Below are 18,134 nucleotides of genomic sequence, written 5' to 3'. Positions count from 1 at the left end.
CAGCAAGGTAGAACCCTCCTCACAGGCTCCAGAGGGAGACTGGTGCTGCCGACACCTTGTTTTTAGACTTCTGGCCTCCAGCGCTGTGAGACAATCACTTTCTGTGTTGTCATTTCCCCAGTTTGTGGTATGTTGCTACGGCAGTCCCAGGAAACGAGCACAGATTCAACTCTGGCAAGTGGTTTCATGAACCACTATTTAATGAACCGAACGGTGATTAAAACCTAAGTTACAAAATGAGCAAAGCGTTCTGCAGCTTTCTGGGATGTCTCATCGTCACCTGCTTACAACTTTTATTAGTTACTAAATGGAATGAACATTTGAACACTTCCCTTTTCGTTCTCCCAGTGTCCTCAGACATTCAGATGAGGGGTAAGTCCTGATATGGCTCCTTCAAGCACTAAAATAACATCAGAACACTAGTCCCACAAGAGAAATACATGCAAAGGATTCTTCAGATAAGGGGAATGATGAAAAGTCGTAAATAAATAAATGCAAGTATTCTTTAAGATGTTATTTGTTTATTTATTTATTTATATGATTTTATTTTCTTTTTTAAAAGTAATCTCTGTACCCCATGTGGGGCTCCAACTCATGATCCCAAAATCAAGAGCTGCATGCTCTCCCAATTGAGCCAGCCAGGCGCCCCCAGATTTTATTTTTAAGTAATCTCTATACCAACATGGGACTCAAACTCACAACCCTGAGACAAGAACGACATGCTCCCCCGACCGAGCCAGCCATGCACCCCAATGCAAGCGTTTTTAAACTTACTCTTGGAAACAACATAAGTCACATAAAATCAGCTTTAGGAATAACGTTCCTATTGTCGCCTCTCTATGATTATGACAATGAGAGTGATTCCTAGAGCAGAATCATCTGGTAACGTGTTCAGCACGCCCGCTCCGGGGTGGGGAGGCAGAGCCCGACGCGCCTCCCGGTCACTGGCCGCCAAACAGAAGGAACCCTGTGAAAGTCGTGTCGTCGTCCTCATCCGCGAACAAGCCGTTGGACCTCTCCCCTCCTGCTGCCTGCACCCACACCTCGTCCCCCAGCTTCAGCGGCAGCACTGTGCCGCCCGACGCCTGGTCCTCAGAGCTCATGTAACCGTCCTTGGTGTTCAGTACTTTCACCCCATTTTTGACCAGAGACACCTGAACGTTCCTGGAGAAAACCGTGATGTGGTAGGTGAAGTAATAGACCCCGGCAATGTGGCAAGTGAACTTCCCCGTGGCTACGTCGTAATGATTGAACTCATTATATAGGACCTTATCAAATTTAATGGGCACGTCTGAAGTAGGGAACTTGCTCAGTACGGTGAGTCCCACCGTGAAAGCACTCTTGGGCAAGACTGGAGTCTCACCGATTTTCCCTTTCTCGCCTCGGTCCCCTTTCCAGCCTCTCATTCCCCGGACTCCTGGCTCTCCCTGGGGTCCCAAGGGCCCAGCATCTCCCTTGGGGCCAGGCTTCCCAATGGGGCCCACGGGGCCAGGTAGACCCATTGGGCCCGAAGGCCCACTGCTGCCCTTTAGCCCTTCTGGACCGGTGGGCCCCACACTGCCTTTATCCCCCTTTTGCCCTTGAGGGCCAGTCTCTCCCCTGAGGCCTTTCTCTCCCATGGGACCAACAAATCCCTTTGGTCCGTGTTTCCCCGGGGGTCCTCGTGAGCCTTGATCGCCTTTGATGCCTTTGGCTTCAACTTTTCCATCTGCTCCTAGGTGGAGAAAGAGAATAAAGGAAAAGATGATTTGTGAAACGTCACCTTGTAAAACCAACTTTGGCTTTTCCATTATTGAGCGTATGAATGAAACAAAGCAGTGCCCAGGTGCAGTGGGTGCTCAGGGTCTGAACATTAATTGACTCCTAAACTGAGCACACAGAGTACCCACGTTCTCGGTGCTTCCCTGTCTCCTCCACGCCGACTGGAGAGCAGTGGTTATGAGCATGGAGTCTGGAGTTAAATGCCGGGATTCAATCCTGTCTCCTCCCCATAGGCACACTGGGACATTAGGCAAGCTGATCAGCCAGGACAGCTCTGTTCCCCCATCTGTAAAATCGGGATAATGATACTACTACCTCACGTACAGGCTGTCGTATTGAGGCAATACGTGAAAGGCACTTAGGACAACCCAGCACAAAGGGAACGTTATTTGTGTTTGCTATTGTGACCATTCTCTCTCCCCATCAGTCACAACTGCCAGAGCCCTCCTTACCCCTCAGGGCCCAATTCCAGCACCATGTTCTCCATGCAGTGTTGCCAGAAGCACTGAGTCAGAATTTAATGTCACTCCTCAATGTTCATCAACTAAACCAGGCTTCAGTGAACTATGGTCTGTGAGCCAAATCCAGCCAAATCCATCCTGTTTGTATGGCCCACAAGCTAAGAGTAGTTTGCATTTTTAAACAGTCACAAATAATATTTGACAATACATGAAAATTATATACAATTCAGATTTCAGTTTTCATAGGGATTCACTGGAACACAGCCCCACTTACATATGTAGTGTCTGTGGCTGCTTTTCACGACAGTTGTGACCGAGACCGTACGGCCTGCAAAGCTGAGATTACTTACAATCTGGCCCTTTACAGAAAAAGAATCACGAGCTTCTAGAGAGCAAGAGCCCTGTTGCCCTTATTGTTGGATTGTCCTCAGAGCCTAGCAAAGGACTTGTTCTGGTGAGCACCAAATGGTTACTAAGTCACCTATGGCTCAGAATTAGAGCATGGTAAAATGGAACACAATTTCTGACCTCGCTCTCCTTTCTCTCCATTCATTCCATCCTTCCCTGGACCACCGGGATGTCCTGGTTCTCCTAGGTGGAAGAGAAGAAAACAGACAAGAGTTAAAATTCCAATTCTGCATTTCTTAGACATTGGTCTCCATCGGGGATGTAGACCCGAGAGTCCTGGGTGTGTGCCCGGCCCTGACACACACAGTGTTCCTCGCAGAAGTGCAGACAGAGAGAGGCAGACGTGAGCGAGCGCCAGGGGCACAGAGTTGTGTACAGGAAGTGAGTTATGAAACGAACGGGGTGGGCCTCCCAAAGCACCCAGCTCCGGGAAGGCAGGACAGGAAGGGAGTGTGTGCACAGATGATCACAATTACGTCTCTGTCTTGTGAGGGGAACTCGGGTAGTGACTGACCGTTGGAGGCACTGGGTGGCCTTCTCACTTCTTTTCTCTCACTCATGCGTAGAGTGGAATGGAAGGTTCACTAGCCTCCTATGAAACACAGATGACAATGGTTACCTGGCACTATTTGGGATGGAAGGGAGGATTCTGGAAGCCTCTCTCCAGCACCTTAGAGTGGTGGTAAATGTCACTGATCAAGTTGGCGTGGCAGACACCATTGGGAACATTAGCTGAGTGAGGCTCTGCCTATCACAATGAGTTGTGAGCACAGAACTCTGCCTATCACAATGAGTTGTGAGCACAGAGCAGGCAATGCTGAGCTCCGGCTTCCTGTGTTGTAAGTCAACATCTCTAGACCAAAGGCAGTCCTTGCTGTAAGGAGGGAGAGCGGAAGCAAAAGATGAAGGAATCATGAAGTCACAGCTGTTTCCTGTGCATGTATGCACACGTATGTACACACATGTACACACACACACACACACATGCACACCATGGTCCCAGTGGGAGGGTGAAAGAATGGATTTCATTAAGATTGAGGTTTTGCCATTACCTTGGACTGGGCTTTTTACTACCCAGAAGTGAGACTGGTCTAAGGCACAAAGTGACATAAACTCACTGAAGATGTTACCCCTCGGACACCCCACAGAGCAGATTTGCAGGGCAGTGGTGGAGAGATGGTTGGTGACCATCTGATTCATCCAGCCCACCCAACAAACCCCTTGGAGCACCAAATGCCACAAGCAGGGAAGCACCTAGAAACACCTAGACTTGCATTCATCTGTACAGCCATCTTCCCATAAGTAATTTGTTCTAATACTTGTTTCTCCAGATCTTAACAAAGACTTTTTAAAAAATCCATATGACAATAGCATTTGCTGGTAAAGCATTAATTTTAGTCCATCCTGAAGTTGCTTTCTCTGTATTATTTCAACCATTTTTAATATAGCTAGAGGAATATCTAATCTGATATGATTATGAAATATGAGAGGCTTCTAAATGTTCATCAAGTTTAGTGAAGTTTTCATACTTTAATGTATTGCTGAGGAAAAATGACAGTGGTTTGTGTTCATGTTCCACACAGAGTCCTGAATGTCTAATTAATCGGGGGTGCTTCTATTAATAACAATATTCCATGGTACAGTTTACAGTGAGGATGAGGTTCATTTTCATGAATGTAAATGTAAATTCATATGTGCAAAGTCCTAAAAACTTCTAGGTTTTTGTCAGACTTCTTGTCAGATGTGATTAGTTCACATTGTTTTCTCCTACTCACATACGGCAGAAGAGTTCACACTAAGATGACAGCTCTCCTATTTTCGTGGGAGCCTTTAATGTCTGCATTATCAAGTCAACCTTCAATCTTTGATTTCTCTGCAGAAGTATTTCAGGCACCCATCTGTTTGGGAGAGCTCAATAGGACGATTTGAAAATCCCTTGGGATTTATGCCACCGTACACTGATGGACGATGAGAGTGTGAGGGCTTCCTCCCACAGACACATTTCAGGCCTCAAATGACACAGGTCCATCTGCAAAGGGACCAATGAAGCCACCCAAGCCAATGCATATATTAAATATTTTTAAAGCTTAATTTCTTTTTCTTCATCTAAATTTATCCTTTAAAATGTCAATAGTAGGGGTGCCTGGGTACCTCAGTCAATTAAGTGTCCAACTCTTCATTTTGGCTCAGATCATGATCTCAGGGTCCTGGGATTGAACCCCATGTTGGGTTCCGTGCTCAGCGGGGAGTCTGCTTGAGATTCTCTCTCCCTCTCCCTCTGCCCCTCCCCCACTGACTCATGTTCTCAAATAAATAAATGAATGAATCTTTTAAAAAAATAAATAAGATATCAATAGTAGTTTTGCTGTTTTCTCCCTGCACCCAGATAGATCAGTCTGCCTATGTGCCGGGTATGTGACCCTATGGTCAACCCCAGGCTCAAGAACTCCATTCAAGAACCAAGCCTATCAGTTGGTGTTAAGGAAACCACTCACATATCCTGGCTTTTGCCAATTTCCTTCCTAGAGGCTGGAGCCTGTCCCCAGATCCCCAAACCCTGTGTTGGGCAGGCCCCAACACAGGGCACACACACCTGAGTACCGCTGTGTGGCTTCAGTTACCATCTACTTTTGTATTCTCTGTCACTCCGCGTCACCCGCCTCACCGTGTGGCAAGGCATTAACTCTCCCCTGCACTGCAGTCAGGTGCTGTCTGCTAAATATTTAGCAATCAGATTTCTCTATAGACCCTGTATGCCAAACACCCACCATACCCGCCATCTGAGGCAGAAGGATCTATGACATCATATACTTCTGCGGATGGCCTGCAGTATCAGAGGTGATGGCTAACAGTTATCCCCTCTAGATAGCCATGGAGGGGCCCCTGTTGGTCTGGTCCTGCACTGTTGCCCAGAATCTGACCAGGAGCAGCTCTCAGCCACTGCTTTCTGGGCAAGGGGTGCACGAATGAAGGAGGCGGGAGCGGACAGGTGATGGTATGCTCTTAATGAAAGAACGAATGATCTGAGATGAACAGAGGGGTAAACAGAAGGGCATCTGAAGGCTACCAGGTGCTGAGTACCTGCCTCGCCCTTGTCGCCCTTTGCTCCATCTCGTCCGTCTCTCCCAGGCAAACCATTGTGACCGGGATTCCCAGGGATGCCAGGGTGCCCTTGCCTGCACGTGTCCTGCGAGTTCATGTTTCCCATGCAGATTCCAGTGACAAGCAGGAGTAACCAGATCCTCATGGTTCAGATGATGGAGCTGAACTGCAAGAGGGAAACACAGACCAAAAAGAGAAGCCTTTGTTGCTGGGGCCACAGACACAGCCTCTGTTCCTTCCCGTGGAACTCAGACCCAGCCCTGGTCTGCCTTGGACAGAATGGTCAGGGCAGATAAGGGTGGGAGCTGGTAGCAGACAAAGCTGCTTGCAATCAGAAGGCCATTGTTCGGAGCACCTGGGTGGCTCAGGTGGTTAAGCAGCTTCCTTCGGCTCAGATCATGATCCCAGGGTCCTGGGATCAAGTCCCTGGTCAGGCTCCCTGCTCAGAGGGAGTCTGCTTCTCCCTCTGCCTCTCCCCCCTGCTTGTGCGCTCTCTCTCTAATAAATAAATAAAATCTTACCAAAAAAGAAAGAAGAAGAAAAAGGCCATTGTTCTTGGAAGGAACACGTGTGACCGGGACCCCTTTTAATGGTGAGCAATCAAGGAGAAACCCAAGTGCCAGGTAAGATACTTCCATTTATCACTCTAGTGTCGGTAAACTGCTTTTCAGGGCCAGAGAAGAGACCTGTCTCACAGGGCTGCTGTAAAAACCAAATTTGATCACGATGTGCATAAAAGTGCATTTTCAGTAGGGAAGTAAACAATTAGCATTGGACCCAGCAATCCTACTTCTGGGTAGATACGCAAAAGAATTGGAAGAAGAGAATCCAGCAGATGTTTGGGCACCGTGTTCATAGCAGCCTCATTCACAGCAGCAGGAAGGTGGAAACAACCCACGTGTCCACTGACACGTGACTAGTGGAAGAGAATGTGATATACACACACAGTGGAATACTACTCAGCCTTAAAAAGGAAGGAAATTCTAGCACATCCAACGACATGGATGAACCTTAAAGACTTCATGCTAAGTGAAATCAGCCAGACACATAAGGACCAGTACTGCATGATTCCCCTCACATGAGTCGTCACATTCAGAGAGACAGGGAGTAGAATGGTGCTGGTCAGCTGCCGGGGGAGGGGGAGAGGGATCTAGTGTTCAATGGGGACAGTTTCAGTTTGGGAAGATGAAAAAGTTCTGGAAGTGGATGGTGGGGACAGTTGAACAATGTGAATGTCCTTAATGCCACTAAACTGGACATTTAAAAGTAGTTAAAATGGTAAACTTTATGTCACATCTATTTTACCACCATAAAAAAAAGAAAATGGAATGAAAAATAGTAAAGCATTCCAAGTGGTCCTACTATGGTCAGATGTACTCTTTGAGTTAAGGTTTTGTTTCTAGGGGAGACCGCTGCGAAGGCCACACGCACACGCACCTCGGGGCACCCCATTTGTGAAGCACACTTTCATGTCTTCTCGCAAGCTCTTGATTTGCTTTCCAACCCCGTCAGGAGAAAAGGCAACGCTGGGTGGTGAGGTTCGCAATGAGATCTGAAGGAGCAGAGCAGCTAATCAGACCAAGTGTTCTAGACAAAGGGAGCGTGCAGGCACGACCTTAGGCTAGTGTGCACACGGGATTGAGGGGACCCTCTCGACCACATCAGATTGCCCCAGGAAGGGACACCACATCCCTCTCTTTCGTGGCTGTGTAGGAGGGGTTCCATCTATTCATGTCATTGTAGGACTGAAAATCTGGCTCTCCATCTGACTGTATTTCCCTCCTTACTGTATTCCCAGTACTCAGTATGAAGCCTGGAACCGTGTGTTGAATAAATATGTGTCAAATGGAATGAACGTGTGGCGGCAGGTATCCTAGGACATAGAAAACTAGTAACGTGAGGCTAGTGCGATGGGTCAGAACCCAGACTCTCACACAGAGCCGACGGCAGCGGAAGTCTGCACAGCCCTTCGGAAAGCTAAGGAGAAAAGACATCTTAAACCCCGTGATCTCATCCCGACAATTCTTCTTAATAATCCAAAATTTGTGTGCCAAAGATATTCACCATGGCATTATCTGTAATAGTGAAAAAGTGCATACCACATAACGTGTAACCGTAAGTGGTTCATAAGTAGAATATTAACCACTGTAATAACTAGGTAGTTCATGTAGAAATATGTAAAAGATCTATGTTGTGTTGGATTTTCATAAAGTAGACTGAAATGCCATGCACGGGGCGCCTGGGTGGCTCAGTCGGTTGAGCGTCTGCCTTTGGCTCAGGTCATGGTCCCAGGGTCCTGGGATCGAGCTCTGCACCGGGCTCCCTGCTCAGCGATGAGCCTGCTTCTCCTCCTCCCCCTGCTCATGCTCTCTCTCTCTCTCCGACAAATAAATATATAAAATCTTTTTAAAAAATGCTATGCACGTGATGAGTGTACCTATGGAGTTAAGCATAGTGACAAAAACTAGAAGCAAGGGTACCCAAGAGAACATGGTTGCTTCAGAATGGTGGGCTTATGGGATTTCTTCCTTTTTAAAAAATGCTTTTTTACCGTGTCTATTAAAATATTTCTAGGTCTGTATTTTTAAAACCAGCTAAACTTGTCATCCAAAGGACTATATCGCCATCTTATGGAAGCCTCTAAATATCAGAGGGTCCACTTTGATGCAAATAAAGTACTTTTGGAAAAGGAAATACAGATGTTTCCCTTTGAAGTCACAAACTTACGCCATTTCAGGAAATTGAGTTGTTTTCTTAGAGCCAAATTCCGTAAATAATCTACACCATCCTCTTTTGTTTAACTCCAGAAGTGACTGGTGATAGTCGAATCTAAATGGCACAGACCAACCTCTGCTAAGAGGTCTACATTTTTCCTTTTTAATTTTTTAAAAAAACGTGTGTTACAATTATTCCAATAATACAAAGATCGCAAGATCATAGTAGTGTCAAATTGAGATAAACTCCATTTTGTCCTCCAGCTAGAGAAGAACTAAGATAAAAGCAAGCATTTATCTTCCCGTAATTTCTTTCTCTAGCTTTGTGTACTTGCTTATGCCACATGCCTAGCATGCAGACGACCTTCAACAAATGATTTTGAATGACTGAATATGCTTTGCTGCCAAATAAATAGTGAAATAAGTGATGGCATATCTAATGAGAAAATTGAGAAGAGGGACATGAGGGCTTGCACAAGGAATGCATATAGTAAACAATATATAAATATGTTACTTATAAAAATAAAAAGTTACATTTGGGGTCTCACAAAGCCATGAACTGGATCCTCAGTTTCTTAGTTCAACTACAGTTGATACAGTCAACTTTCAATTCCTATGTCTGGTGTTTCCCCAGAATGCACTGGAGCTAAGATCCCCCATCTCCCGTCTTTCTTTTCCCCCTCCCTCTTCTCTTAACTGGATCACCCCCATCTCTTCTCCACACTACACCTAAATTAGGGGTCACTTCTTAGGTGCCACCCTAGATTATAAGCATTTTGAGGATAGCAACTGCATATTTTCTCTTGCTTATTTTCAGTACATCACAGGCAAATATTTGCGGAATGATTTAAAAAAGAAAGAGAGAAACAACTTTTGAAAGAAATATCCTAGCTCCAGCTGTGTCCAAAGCATCTCTTGGGGACGTGACTGGGTATTAATTCTAATCAGTGTCAGTGCCTCTGAGGCAGTGACTATTTTCAGTTTTTTAAATCTGTTGCCTTCAGGGCTATCGAGGGAGTGCTTGGCTACTCTGACGATTGGGCTGACTACGCATGCCCACAAACCTCCCTCACTTTGGATGAGTGCTCACACCTTTGACAGCAGAAGCCTTGGCGTTAGTCGAGACTTGGGCTTAGCAGTAGGGAAAAGAGACCCCAAGTAACAGTGGCTCAAGCAAGTTTGTAGGATACCTCTCTCTTTCTTTTTTGAAAAGATTTCACTTATTTATTTGAGAGAGAGAGCGAGCACAGCAGGTGAGCGGCAGAGGGAGAGGGAGAAGCTGAGCAGGGAGCCCGACACAGGGCTCCATCCCAGGATCAGGAGATCATGACCTGAGCCAAAGGCAGATGCTTAGCTGAATGAGCCACCCAGGCGCCACTATACTTCCCTCTCATGTCAGGGATGGGCTGGTAGGGCAGGTCTGGTCTGTGCCATCATCAGAGACCAGAATTTTTCTATCCCCAAAGTGTTGCCCTCCCTCAAGGAGTCCACGATGTCTTGCATATAAGCCTGAGAATCATAGAGGATAGATGCAATCCTTCTGCCGAACGTCAAGTTCACGGGCGAAGGACCCTGGCGTTCTGCTGCTATCTCATAAACCTGACACGCCAACACAGTTCAGGGGCAGAGGCACCAGACTGCAAAGGGCTTTGGAGTTAGAGCCTCCTTCCCCCGCAATAGGACCTTAGTTAACTTCTGATTTCCCGGTTGTTTCTCCTATGCTTGACCTAGATTTCCCTCTCACTCCTGAATTTCCTGATAAAAGCTTAGTTTACTAAAAGACCGGCCAGAGGCCGCCGAGCAGCCTGTCGAGGGTCTTCCAGCCTCTGTGTCCCTGCATCAGATTCAAGGGACGAAGCAAGCCCTAACATCCCTCCCAGATTCGACAGGATAAGAATCAAAAAATCACAGGGTATTTCCTCGTCGAATACATTTTCTTCCACACGCCCTACACATCGTACACTTCATGTATTTCTTCTTCAGCATACGGGGAGGGGCTCGTTTGTAAGCGACGCTGGGTAAATAAGGACAGCCATAAATATAAAAATGTACACACTGAAAATGTGTGCCAAATAATCTACCAGCTTCTCTAGAAAGCTCTCTAGCAAAGTCTGCTATTCTTACAATTTTTTCTAGAGCGTCATCCCTCCTTCCAGCCAGTTTGCAGTTTCCGGCAGAAGAACATCAACATCTGCTCTTATCTCCTGTCCACTCTCTTCCTCAAGAATGAATTTGGAAACCAGCTTGCTCCTTTCCTACCCAGAACTCTGTAGAATCTGTCTATTTTGCAAATAATTAAGTAGGATCATTGTGCACCGGAAATGTAAGAGCCGTTTTCGGACTCTGATGCCTTAAACTGAATGTAAAGAAATTGTTTCCTACCGCACTTACCTGACCCCCAGGGCTGCAGGCTGCACCCAGGTACTGCACAAACCAGGAATCGAGGGCTAACTAAAGAAAATCACGCCTTCCTGCCCTACAATTCCCTAGCGGGTCTATCTGCAAAACAGCAGGAAGGGGAGGGAACAGAGTAAGGCACAAGATGTCTTGGAAGAACTTCAAAAATTGCAGCCACACTTGAGCCGGGTAGCATCTTCTACCAGTACCGGTTCGGAAAACTTAGCTCCGTTCCCCCCTGTGCTTTTGAATAAAGGGAGAGAAAGCATGGCACACTTCTGAGTAGTCTGGAAGAAGGGATCCGCACAGCAGGTGTCTTTCCTAAACGTTTGTGTCTTTGCTTGAACAGCTTCCCTGCTGACCTCGGGCCGGTTATGGGCCAACAGGACAAAACCGAAGATGAACAGATTTGAATTCCAGACCATTGGAATACACATCATTTAACTAGATCTCTCAAACTTCTGTGTAGGTCCTTTCATTTTGGACACTTGTGTACGTTAGAATTTTGTGCTCGTTCTCTTCACAAACACACCTCTCTTCACAAGCACACCGTCTGCCACTGAGAGAAACATGGTGCAATGATTTTTTTGATGCCATGCAATCATTCATTTTTAATTTTTCCCGATCAGAGTCTATGAACATGGATCTCAAACGTTAAAAATAGCATCAGGAGGACAAATGTACTCAACGCTGTGCTGAGAACCAGCTCAGAGAACCTAGTCAGATTGCAGAGGCCACACAGAGAATGGGCTATCCGGGTGCAGGGCAAGTCCACTGAACAGAGGCAACACCCTCTCTACTCGCCATGCCTCAGTGTCCCCATCTGTACCGCAGGCAAAGCAGTCCCAACATCACAGGGAAGTGGCACGATTTAATTTGGTGACATAAGTTAAGCCGATTTCGCTTCCACCATCTCCATAGCCCGACTCACCTCTTGATCCCGGAATGCACCCAGACACCTTCGGTCCTTTCTCAGCAGGAGGGGAGCAGCGGCAGCATTTGCCCTACTGACAATTCCTCCTTTCTGCTTTTGCTGTCCCTCCCCTGACCCATGTCATCCTTATCTCCCCCTTCTCCACCCAAGGCTTCTTCCCGGTTTTCCTCCTCTGCTTGGTCACTCTCTGGGGGCGTTCCCAGGTCGATGGCCTCCTTACGCTGTCTGCTTCCTCTCCCCCTGCCTCTCCCGCTCTCACCGCTCTCTGGAGCTGCACACGGCATCGCACTACCCACAGGTGGGACCGGATAGTCACACGAGTCCCGCCATCCCAGCTGTTCTTTTCTGAATCCACTGATGGCGCCAGCACCCAGCCATCAACCCCGCCATCACCCCAAGGCAGAACTTGGGAACGACGTCTCCTCCCAACAGCTGTGGCCACGGCCAAGCAGCCTGCACATCCAGCCTGCCCTCCTTTCCCACTGTCTCTTTGCTGGACACGGGCTCCCAAATCAGCTCCTGCCTCTGGTTTTAAATCCGCTGTTTCCCCTGCCACTGGCGTGAGCTCCGAAGCACAACTGGGCACAGCTTTCCTTGCCTTCAATTCTTTGCCTACAGAACGAAATCCCAGCACCTCATCCTGGTTGGCAGATCCTTCGGGATCCAGCTTCCACCACTGCGGCTTCTCACATAACTTGTGGCACTTTGATTCAAGCCACATACCCGGGGGCCCTGCCGTGCTGGGTTAGTGCTCCAGGATGCTGCTTGGGCCTTGCCTCCTGGGCCACCTTCCTGCCCTGACACCAGATGAGAGGACTCCCTAAAGGCCCTGTAACTCAAACACAGCCCTAGTGTTGCATGATTCACACTGAATTTTAATTACACTTCTTATGTGCCTGTCTCCCCTCTCTGACCACAGGCACCTTTGGAGGATTACCCATTTCGGCTTGCCTCCCGAATGCACAGGGCAGGTGGCTGCCATGTGAGGTCATCTCCCCCTCAGCTCTTCTAGAAAGTTCCTCTGCCCTCTTTTCACCCCTTCCTACATAGGGCACCAGCTTGGTCCCTGGAAGCCACCCTTGAGAGGCAGGCTTTCAGGTTCCCAGTGCTCCCCCTGCCCCTCCTCACCCCGAAGCCAGCTCCCTCTTCCGGTGCAGCACAAGGCAGGGGGAGCAGATCAGTTTGGGAAGTAGGTGGTTGTTGAGAGTAAACAAATAGTGGGGACTGGCTGCTTGGCAACCTTGTTAGGAATACTTTACTGATTAGAGTCACAGCAAACAATGGGCTATTTACTTAACTTCTCTGAGCTGCTAATTAGAGAAGGAAACTCTATTTCCCTGCCCCCAAAGGGTAAGCAGCCAACCTCCCGGTGAAGCGGCCTCATCTCCACCGGGGCAGCAGCTCTGAGATGTGAAGCGTATATAAAGGCCCGTGCAGTTCCTCTACGGTCCAGCGTCAGTAGCAAGAGCTGCTCCTAGAGAGTGGAACAGGCCTTGGCACTCAGGGTTTGGCTTTATCCAACCCGCGGTGACTTTTTCCAGGCAAGTGGCTCCCCCCCTGCTCCCCTGGGAGCCCTTCCTGCCGTACCTATCTAGGGGCTCAGGCCTGCTCATCCATGGATGAATTTTTACTGAAGTCTATCAATGTCCAGACAGGAAATGAGCTCTAAATGCCAGAAACCCACCTAGCACTCACTCTCTACTTAAACTATGTATCTGTTATGTCTTATTTCACTACTCCGATGCTTTACTGGAACGAGTTTGGCAAATTAACTTTAATATACAAAACAAGTATAGATTCACAGCATTTACAAGAAATCATTCAAATAACATTGTAAATAATATTTTTTTTTTACAAAAACTTCATTCAACAGAAATACATGTCAAGTTATAGCAGTCTTGTACAACATACTTCAGCTGTCAACAGCGAATTCATCAGTTTGGAAGCTGTCACGTGACAACATTGTCTCGATGTTGCGTTAAATTCAAGGAAAAGGTTACTAAAAGCCTGCAAAATAGGTAAGTCAAACACAACTGATGCTAATATTTACAAAAAAGACCAATTATTAAATTACAGAACCGTTAGAGGACAGTATTTTCTAAATACAAATGTCAATGCCTAGGAGATGACTAAGGACGATAATGTTAAGTGTGTTGTAGCTAAAAACATTTGCATCAAATTATGTAAGCTTCTGGGCTTTTCCTTCTAAACTCGGACAGTTGCTACTTAATTCTTCTCAAAACCGTTCGATCTGTACTTTCACCGCATGCATCCTGAGGATAACAGCACGAGCCAAGTGGAATTTTAATGAGAACATGTGTAGGTTAAGCTTCTAGGGACCAACGTTTTTGGGCAGCTTGACCCAGCCGATTTGTGTCCAGCGTCCCTGGCCTGTCAGCCATCGGAAGGACGTGTATCCACACTTGTTAGTGCTGTCCTGTGAGGGACACAGCTGTGTCTCCCCTCTTCCATAAATAACAAGACAGCAGTTTCTCCTTAACTCCAAGTAATCGAGCTCTTCTATTCTGGCTACATCACTAAGTTGATGTGTACTGAGAAATATCAGCAGTTTGGGCACGGAGAGTTTTCCAGTGGATAAATGCTGGATCATGGCTTTTGCAAAAGATTTCTATTGTGAAACAAAGTTTGAATTAAATGCATTTCTGCTTTGTGTCTAGACAACAGCGATGTAGGATTGAGGGGATTTTCTGAACCGGCATGGAGCTGGTCTTCGTCCAGATTAGGTATAGAAAGGCACAACAATATTTAGAAATAGCATGGAGACGGGGGCGAAATATTTTCAACGACAAAATCAGATCTACCAGGGGAAAAGGGGAGATCTATTGAAAATAAAACTAGGAAGAAGGGACCCCAGGAAAGCTCTGGCACATTGCTGCCCGTCTTTTGCTTACTTGCAGGCCAAAGACGAAGAAAGCGATTTCTCTAAGATTTTACAAATATTCCATTTTATGACTGTTTACGATTTACTGCAAGGTGGTTGTGCCTTTTAGGTATGATGAAAATCGAGAAGGTTGCTTTTGACCCAAGGCCAAGGCCAATTCAACTGTCTTCCAACAGATTCTGAAACATAGATAATAAATTAGGTGAGATTTGTCACAGTGTCTTGCTATCTTTGTGAGAGAGAGTGTGTGCGTTGTGGGGGCATCCATATGAGGCAATGTGGGGTTAAAATGAGACAAAGAGGGAGAAAGCAAGACTCCCAATGAAATCCATACAAAATCCATTTGGGGGCTCTTGGTTTATTTCTCTTGTGTTCTTTCCAAGTGGAACACAGGACTCGCATCAAGAAGGAAAGTGGGGCAAACCTAAAATTAGAATACTTGAGCCACCTATTCTTTATCGAACTCACGCGTTTGGTAATAAAACTCAAGCTAGATAAATAGATTTAAAAGAAGTGAAAGGCATTCTACCTTCTAAAAAACTTTTCTCATTTTTCAAAATCACCAGAAAAGGCCAAGCAGGATCTACTCAGGGTGGGTATTTGATGGACTGACTGCTCACACCGCGCCGAGCTCTCGGGGGCGGTGCTGGTGCTGGTACCCGAGCTTCCTGCTACTTCTGGAGAGTCCACGGAGGGACAGGTGGCAAGCCAAAGTTAGGGCTTGGATGGGATATATAGCAGGACCGGTCACGGCACTTAAAGCACTTCACTGCGCATTAGGAAACATTAGCAAATGGAAGCCCATTAAGTGTTCTTTACTTGAACTGAGTTCTCACTGAAAATGTAACACAAGCAAATAGTTTTCTTTTCTTCCCTAATTTTCTTATATTAAAAAAAAAAAACTATTCAAAATTGTGTATACAAACAACTCTGTTTAGCACAGAGACCCCTATAGTTACTGCTGAGGGGTCCACAAAAAGCATTTTAAGTGTAGTTTTCAAAATAGATCATTACATTTTCTTAGTAAAAAGGTCAGTTATATAAATGCAACTAAAATCGAGAGGTCTATCCAAAAAAGAAACAACATGTGTGTCTACACACACACACACACACACACGCATACGCTCGTACACTCGGTCGTTGACCCCAAGGCAGCCTGACCTTGCAGCAATCCTACGTACAAGTGAGCACATCACCTTGGCAGACCGGACAACATTTCCAGATAATGCTCTAAGGCCTACTCAGACGTCCAGGATTATGTCTTCTTGATGCGTGATGTCACCTCTTTCGGGACCGGCCCTGGGTGGGGGGGAGGCTGGGAGGGGGAAGGAGGGACCAGACACCAGGCACAGGTTCCACCTTTGTCTAGGACGTTACAGGTTTGTTTATTCTCCAGCACGGGCCTATTGGAAAACAGGACTTTCTGAGAGGAGCCTACGGAAAGGGGATTCTCACACAGAAAACCGAAGTGTGGACCACAATACCCCCCGGTCCAGTGCACCAAGCACATTTAAATGGCCTCTCCCTTGCAGAACTTGTCTTCTCCAGACATATTTAAAAGTTATTTTCATCAACATCTACAATATAGACAAAGACAAGGAGATCACTAATGCCAGATGTCAGCTCACGTGGCCTTCGTTAGAAAAGACTGCCATGTCTGAGTCTAGATGTGTTTTTGTTAAGGTCTCTTAATAAAGGATGAATCTTCAGAACCCTACCGACAGGTTAGTAAGGGCGTGGTTAGCACTACTGTTTGGGGTTTATGCAAAAAAGTCGGCTTTGAAGCCTGAGGAAGGTGCGCTGCTCCGAACCACAGGTTTCCTCGGTGGAATGTTCAGGTCACTGTAACTTAACCAGTGGGGACGCCAGAAACAACGGATGGGGAGAGCGCACTGATGCTCTGAGAGTGCCTTTCCATGGCTGCGTGTGCGTATTTCGTTTATCAGAAAATTAAAGTAAATGGGTTTTTATATTGCAAACGGGTAGGTCTGATTCGTTCCTTAGGTCTCTACGTGCAAGTAGGTGTGATTTCTGCCCGGGAGTCACATGCTGCACACACACTGGCGGGAAGGGACCTGACTCGAGAAGGACAAATCCACCCCACGGTAGGATTCTGCACTTTCTCCCTGGAAAGCGGCCTCATCTTCAGGCTGCTGAAGTCCCGATGGTGGGCCATGGGAGGGCTTCATCGTGCTTTTCCCTCCAGCCTGTAGGGGACGCATCTCACCAGAGGAAGCCTGCACTACCACTTGGTGACAAGTCAGACGATCCGGAGGGCCACCACGGCCATCTGCACTGAGGCGCTAACTCCCCTAATACGGGGGAAGACAGGAACAGCTTTGCCCGTGCTGGCGCGACACAAACGTACCAGCCCCATCACAACTGTCCCCTTCGAATCCACATGCAAAAGTGGCATTGTAATCAAGTCCCTCCTCAGGAACGGCAGCAGAGTGTGCCTGTCATCAGCGATGCCCACTGGGGTCACTGCTCGGCTTCACCGCACAGCAGGTCACCTTGCCGCGGCCCAGCCATCTTGGCACAGGTCACAGAGGGGTCTCGCGGACATCAGGGCCGTGCGTCATGACCTCCGTCTCTCAAGGAGGAGCTGGGTCTTCAGAGGCACTGGGTCACATCCAAGGCCTCCTATTCTTCATCGATCCCCAAAAGAAGTTTTCAGTACTGGGTTCAGCACACGAGAAACAGAAATGGTTCTCCTCCTTACAGACACCTGGGCAAAAGTGTGGCCTCCCGTTTTCATTTCTTGAAAGGGGTGAGTTTGTTGAACGTGTGCCAGAAGAGTGACGGCTTCCTCTTGGGTTCTGCCAGGGCAAACACCTGCTGCTGGGGGACGCTGGTGGGCACGGTGACGTGGCGCTGGTGGAGGGGGTGCAAGCTCTGGTGCGGCGGGGCCACGGGGCATCCGCTGTAGCCTAACTCGAGAGGGGAGAAGGGCGGAACATGGACCCAGCGTCACTTGTTAGCCGAAAAGGAAAAAAAGCGCCAAGACCTGAGTTCTTAGCTGATTCTTAACTCATAGGAACCCAAAGTACATCCAGGAGCCATCATAACAGCACCTACCAGGTGCTATGAGAATTAAGGGAGCTAGCTTAGAACAGGGTCCCCGAACCGAATCGCTTAATCAAAATGTTTCATTGGGATAGGTGTTTTAAACGTGCGCAGAGGTGATGAGAAAGGCCTATGACAATGAGCTCCAGGATCACAAGCTAACTGTGAAAGTCAGTGTAACAGGAGGAAAGCACGTGGGTCTTAGAAGGAGCCGGGACTCCATTCCGAAAGCACCCCTGCCCTGATCTGCCGCAAGGCTCTCCTGGCCTGCCTGGTGAGAAGTGCCTGGCAGGGGACCACCCACCACCACCCGCGTTCCTTCCATTCGGGTGCCTACTTGCTGAGCCAGTGACTCCTGGAAGACACAGACACAAACTAATACATTCTAA

The 18,134-nt window shown here is 47.4% G+C and overlaps 2 protein-coding genes across 7 annotated transcripts in view; both read right to left on the bottom strand.

The window, feature by feature from the left end:
* Nucleotides 1-504: 504 nt before the first annotated feature.
* Nucleotides 505-13,434, bottom strand: C1QTNF9 (C1q and TNF related 9). 2 transcript variants are annotated; one of them, XM_026493012.4, is made up of 5 exons: nucleotides 10,838-13,434; nucleotides 7,170-7,284; nucleotides 5,712-5,898; nucleotides 2,751-2,813; nucleotides 505-1,714 (listed from the first exon to the last, which is right to left on the bottom strand). In XM_026493012.4, the coding sequence occupies exons 3-5, from the start codon at nucleotides 5,875-5,877 to the stop codon at nucleotides 942-944; spliced, it is 1,002 nt and encodes a 333-aa protein (XP_026348797.2). In that variant the 5' UTR covers nucleotides 5,878-5,898; nucleotides 7,170-7,284; nucleotides 10,838-13,434; the 3' UTR covers nucleotides 505-941. The 2 variants fall into 2 exon arrangements, with proteins under 2 accessions (XP_026348797.2, XP_026348796.2); XM_026493011.4 differs by lacking the exon at nucleotides 7,170-7,284.
* Nucleotides 13,435-13,536: 102 nt separating this feature from the next.
* Nucleotides 13,537-18,134, bottom strand: part of SPATA13 (spermatogenesis associated 13) — a 330,909-nt gene continuing 326,311 nt past the window's right edge. For all 5 annotated transcript variants that reach the window (XM_057309635.1, XM_057309632.1, XM_026493009.4 and 2 more), the window contains one exon: nucleotides 13,537-17,609. In XM_057309635.1, the coding sequence (XP_057165618.1) occupies nucleotides 17,434-17,609 (176 nt within the window). In that variant the 3' untranslated portion in view covers nucleotides 13,537-17,433. The remainder of the gene's footprint in view (nucleotides 17,610-18,134) is intronic.

This window comes from Ursus arctos, unplaced genomic scaffold (assembly GCF_023065955.2).
Source record: "Ursus arctos isolate Adak ecotype North America unplaced genomic scaffold, UrsArc2.0 scaffold_10, whole genome shotgun sequence".
In the NCBI taxonomy this organism is placed as follows: domain Eukaryota; kingdom Metazoa; phylum Chordata; class Mammalia; order Carnivora; family Ursidae; genus Ursus; species Ursus arctos.
Note: the sequence above shows the minus strand (reverse complement) of the source record. Positions and strands in the feature narration are given on the sequence as shown.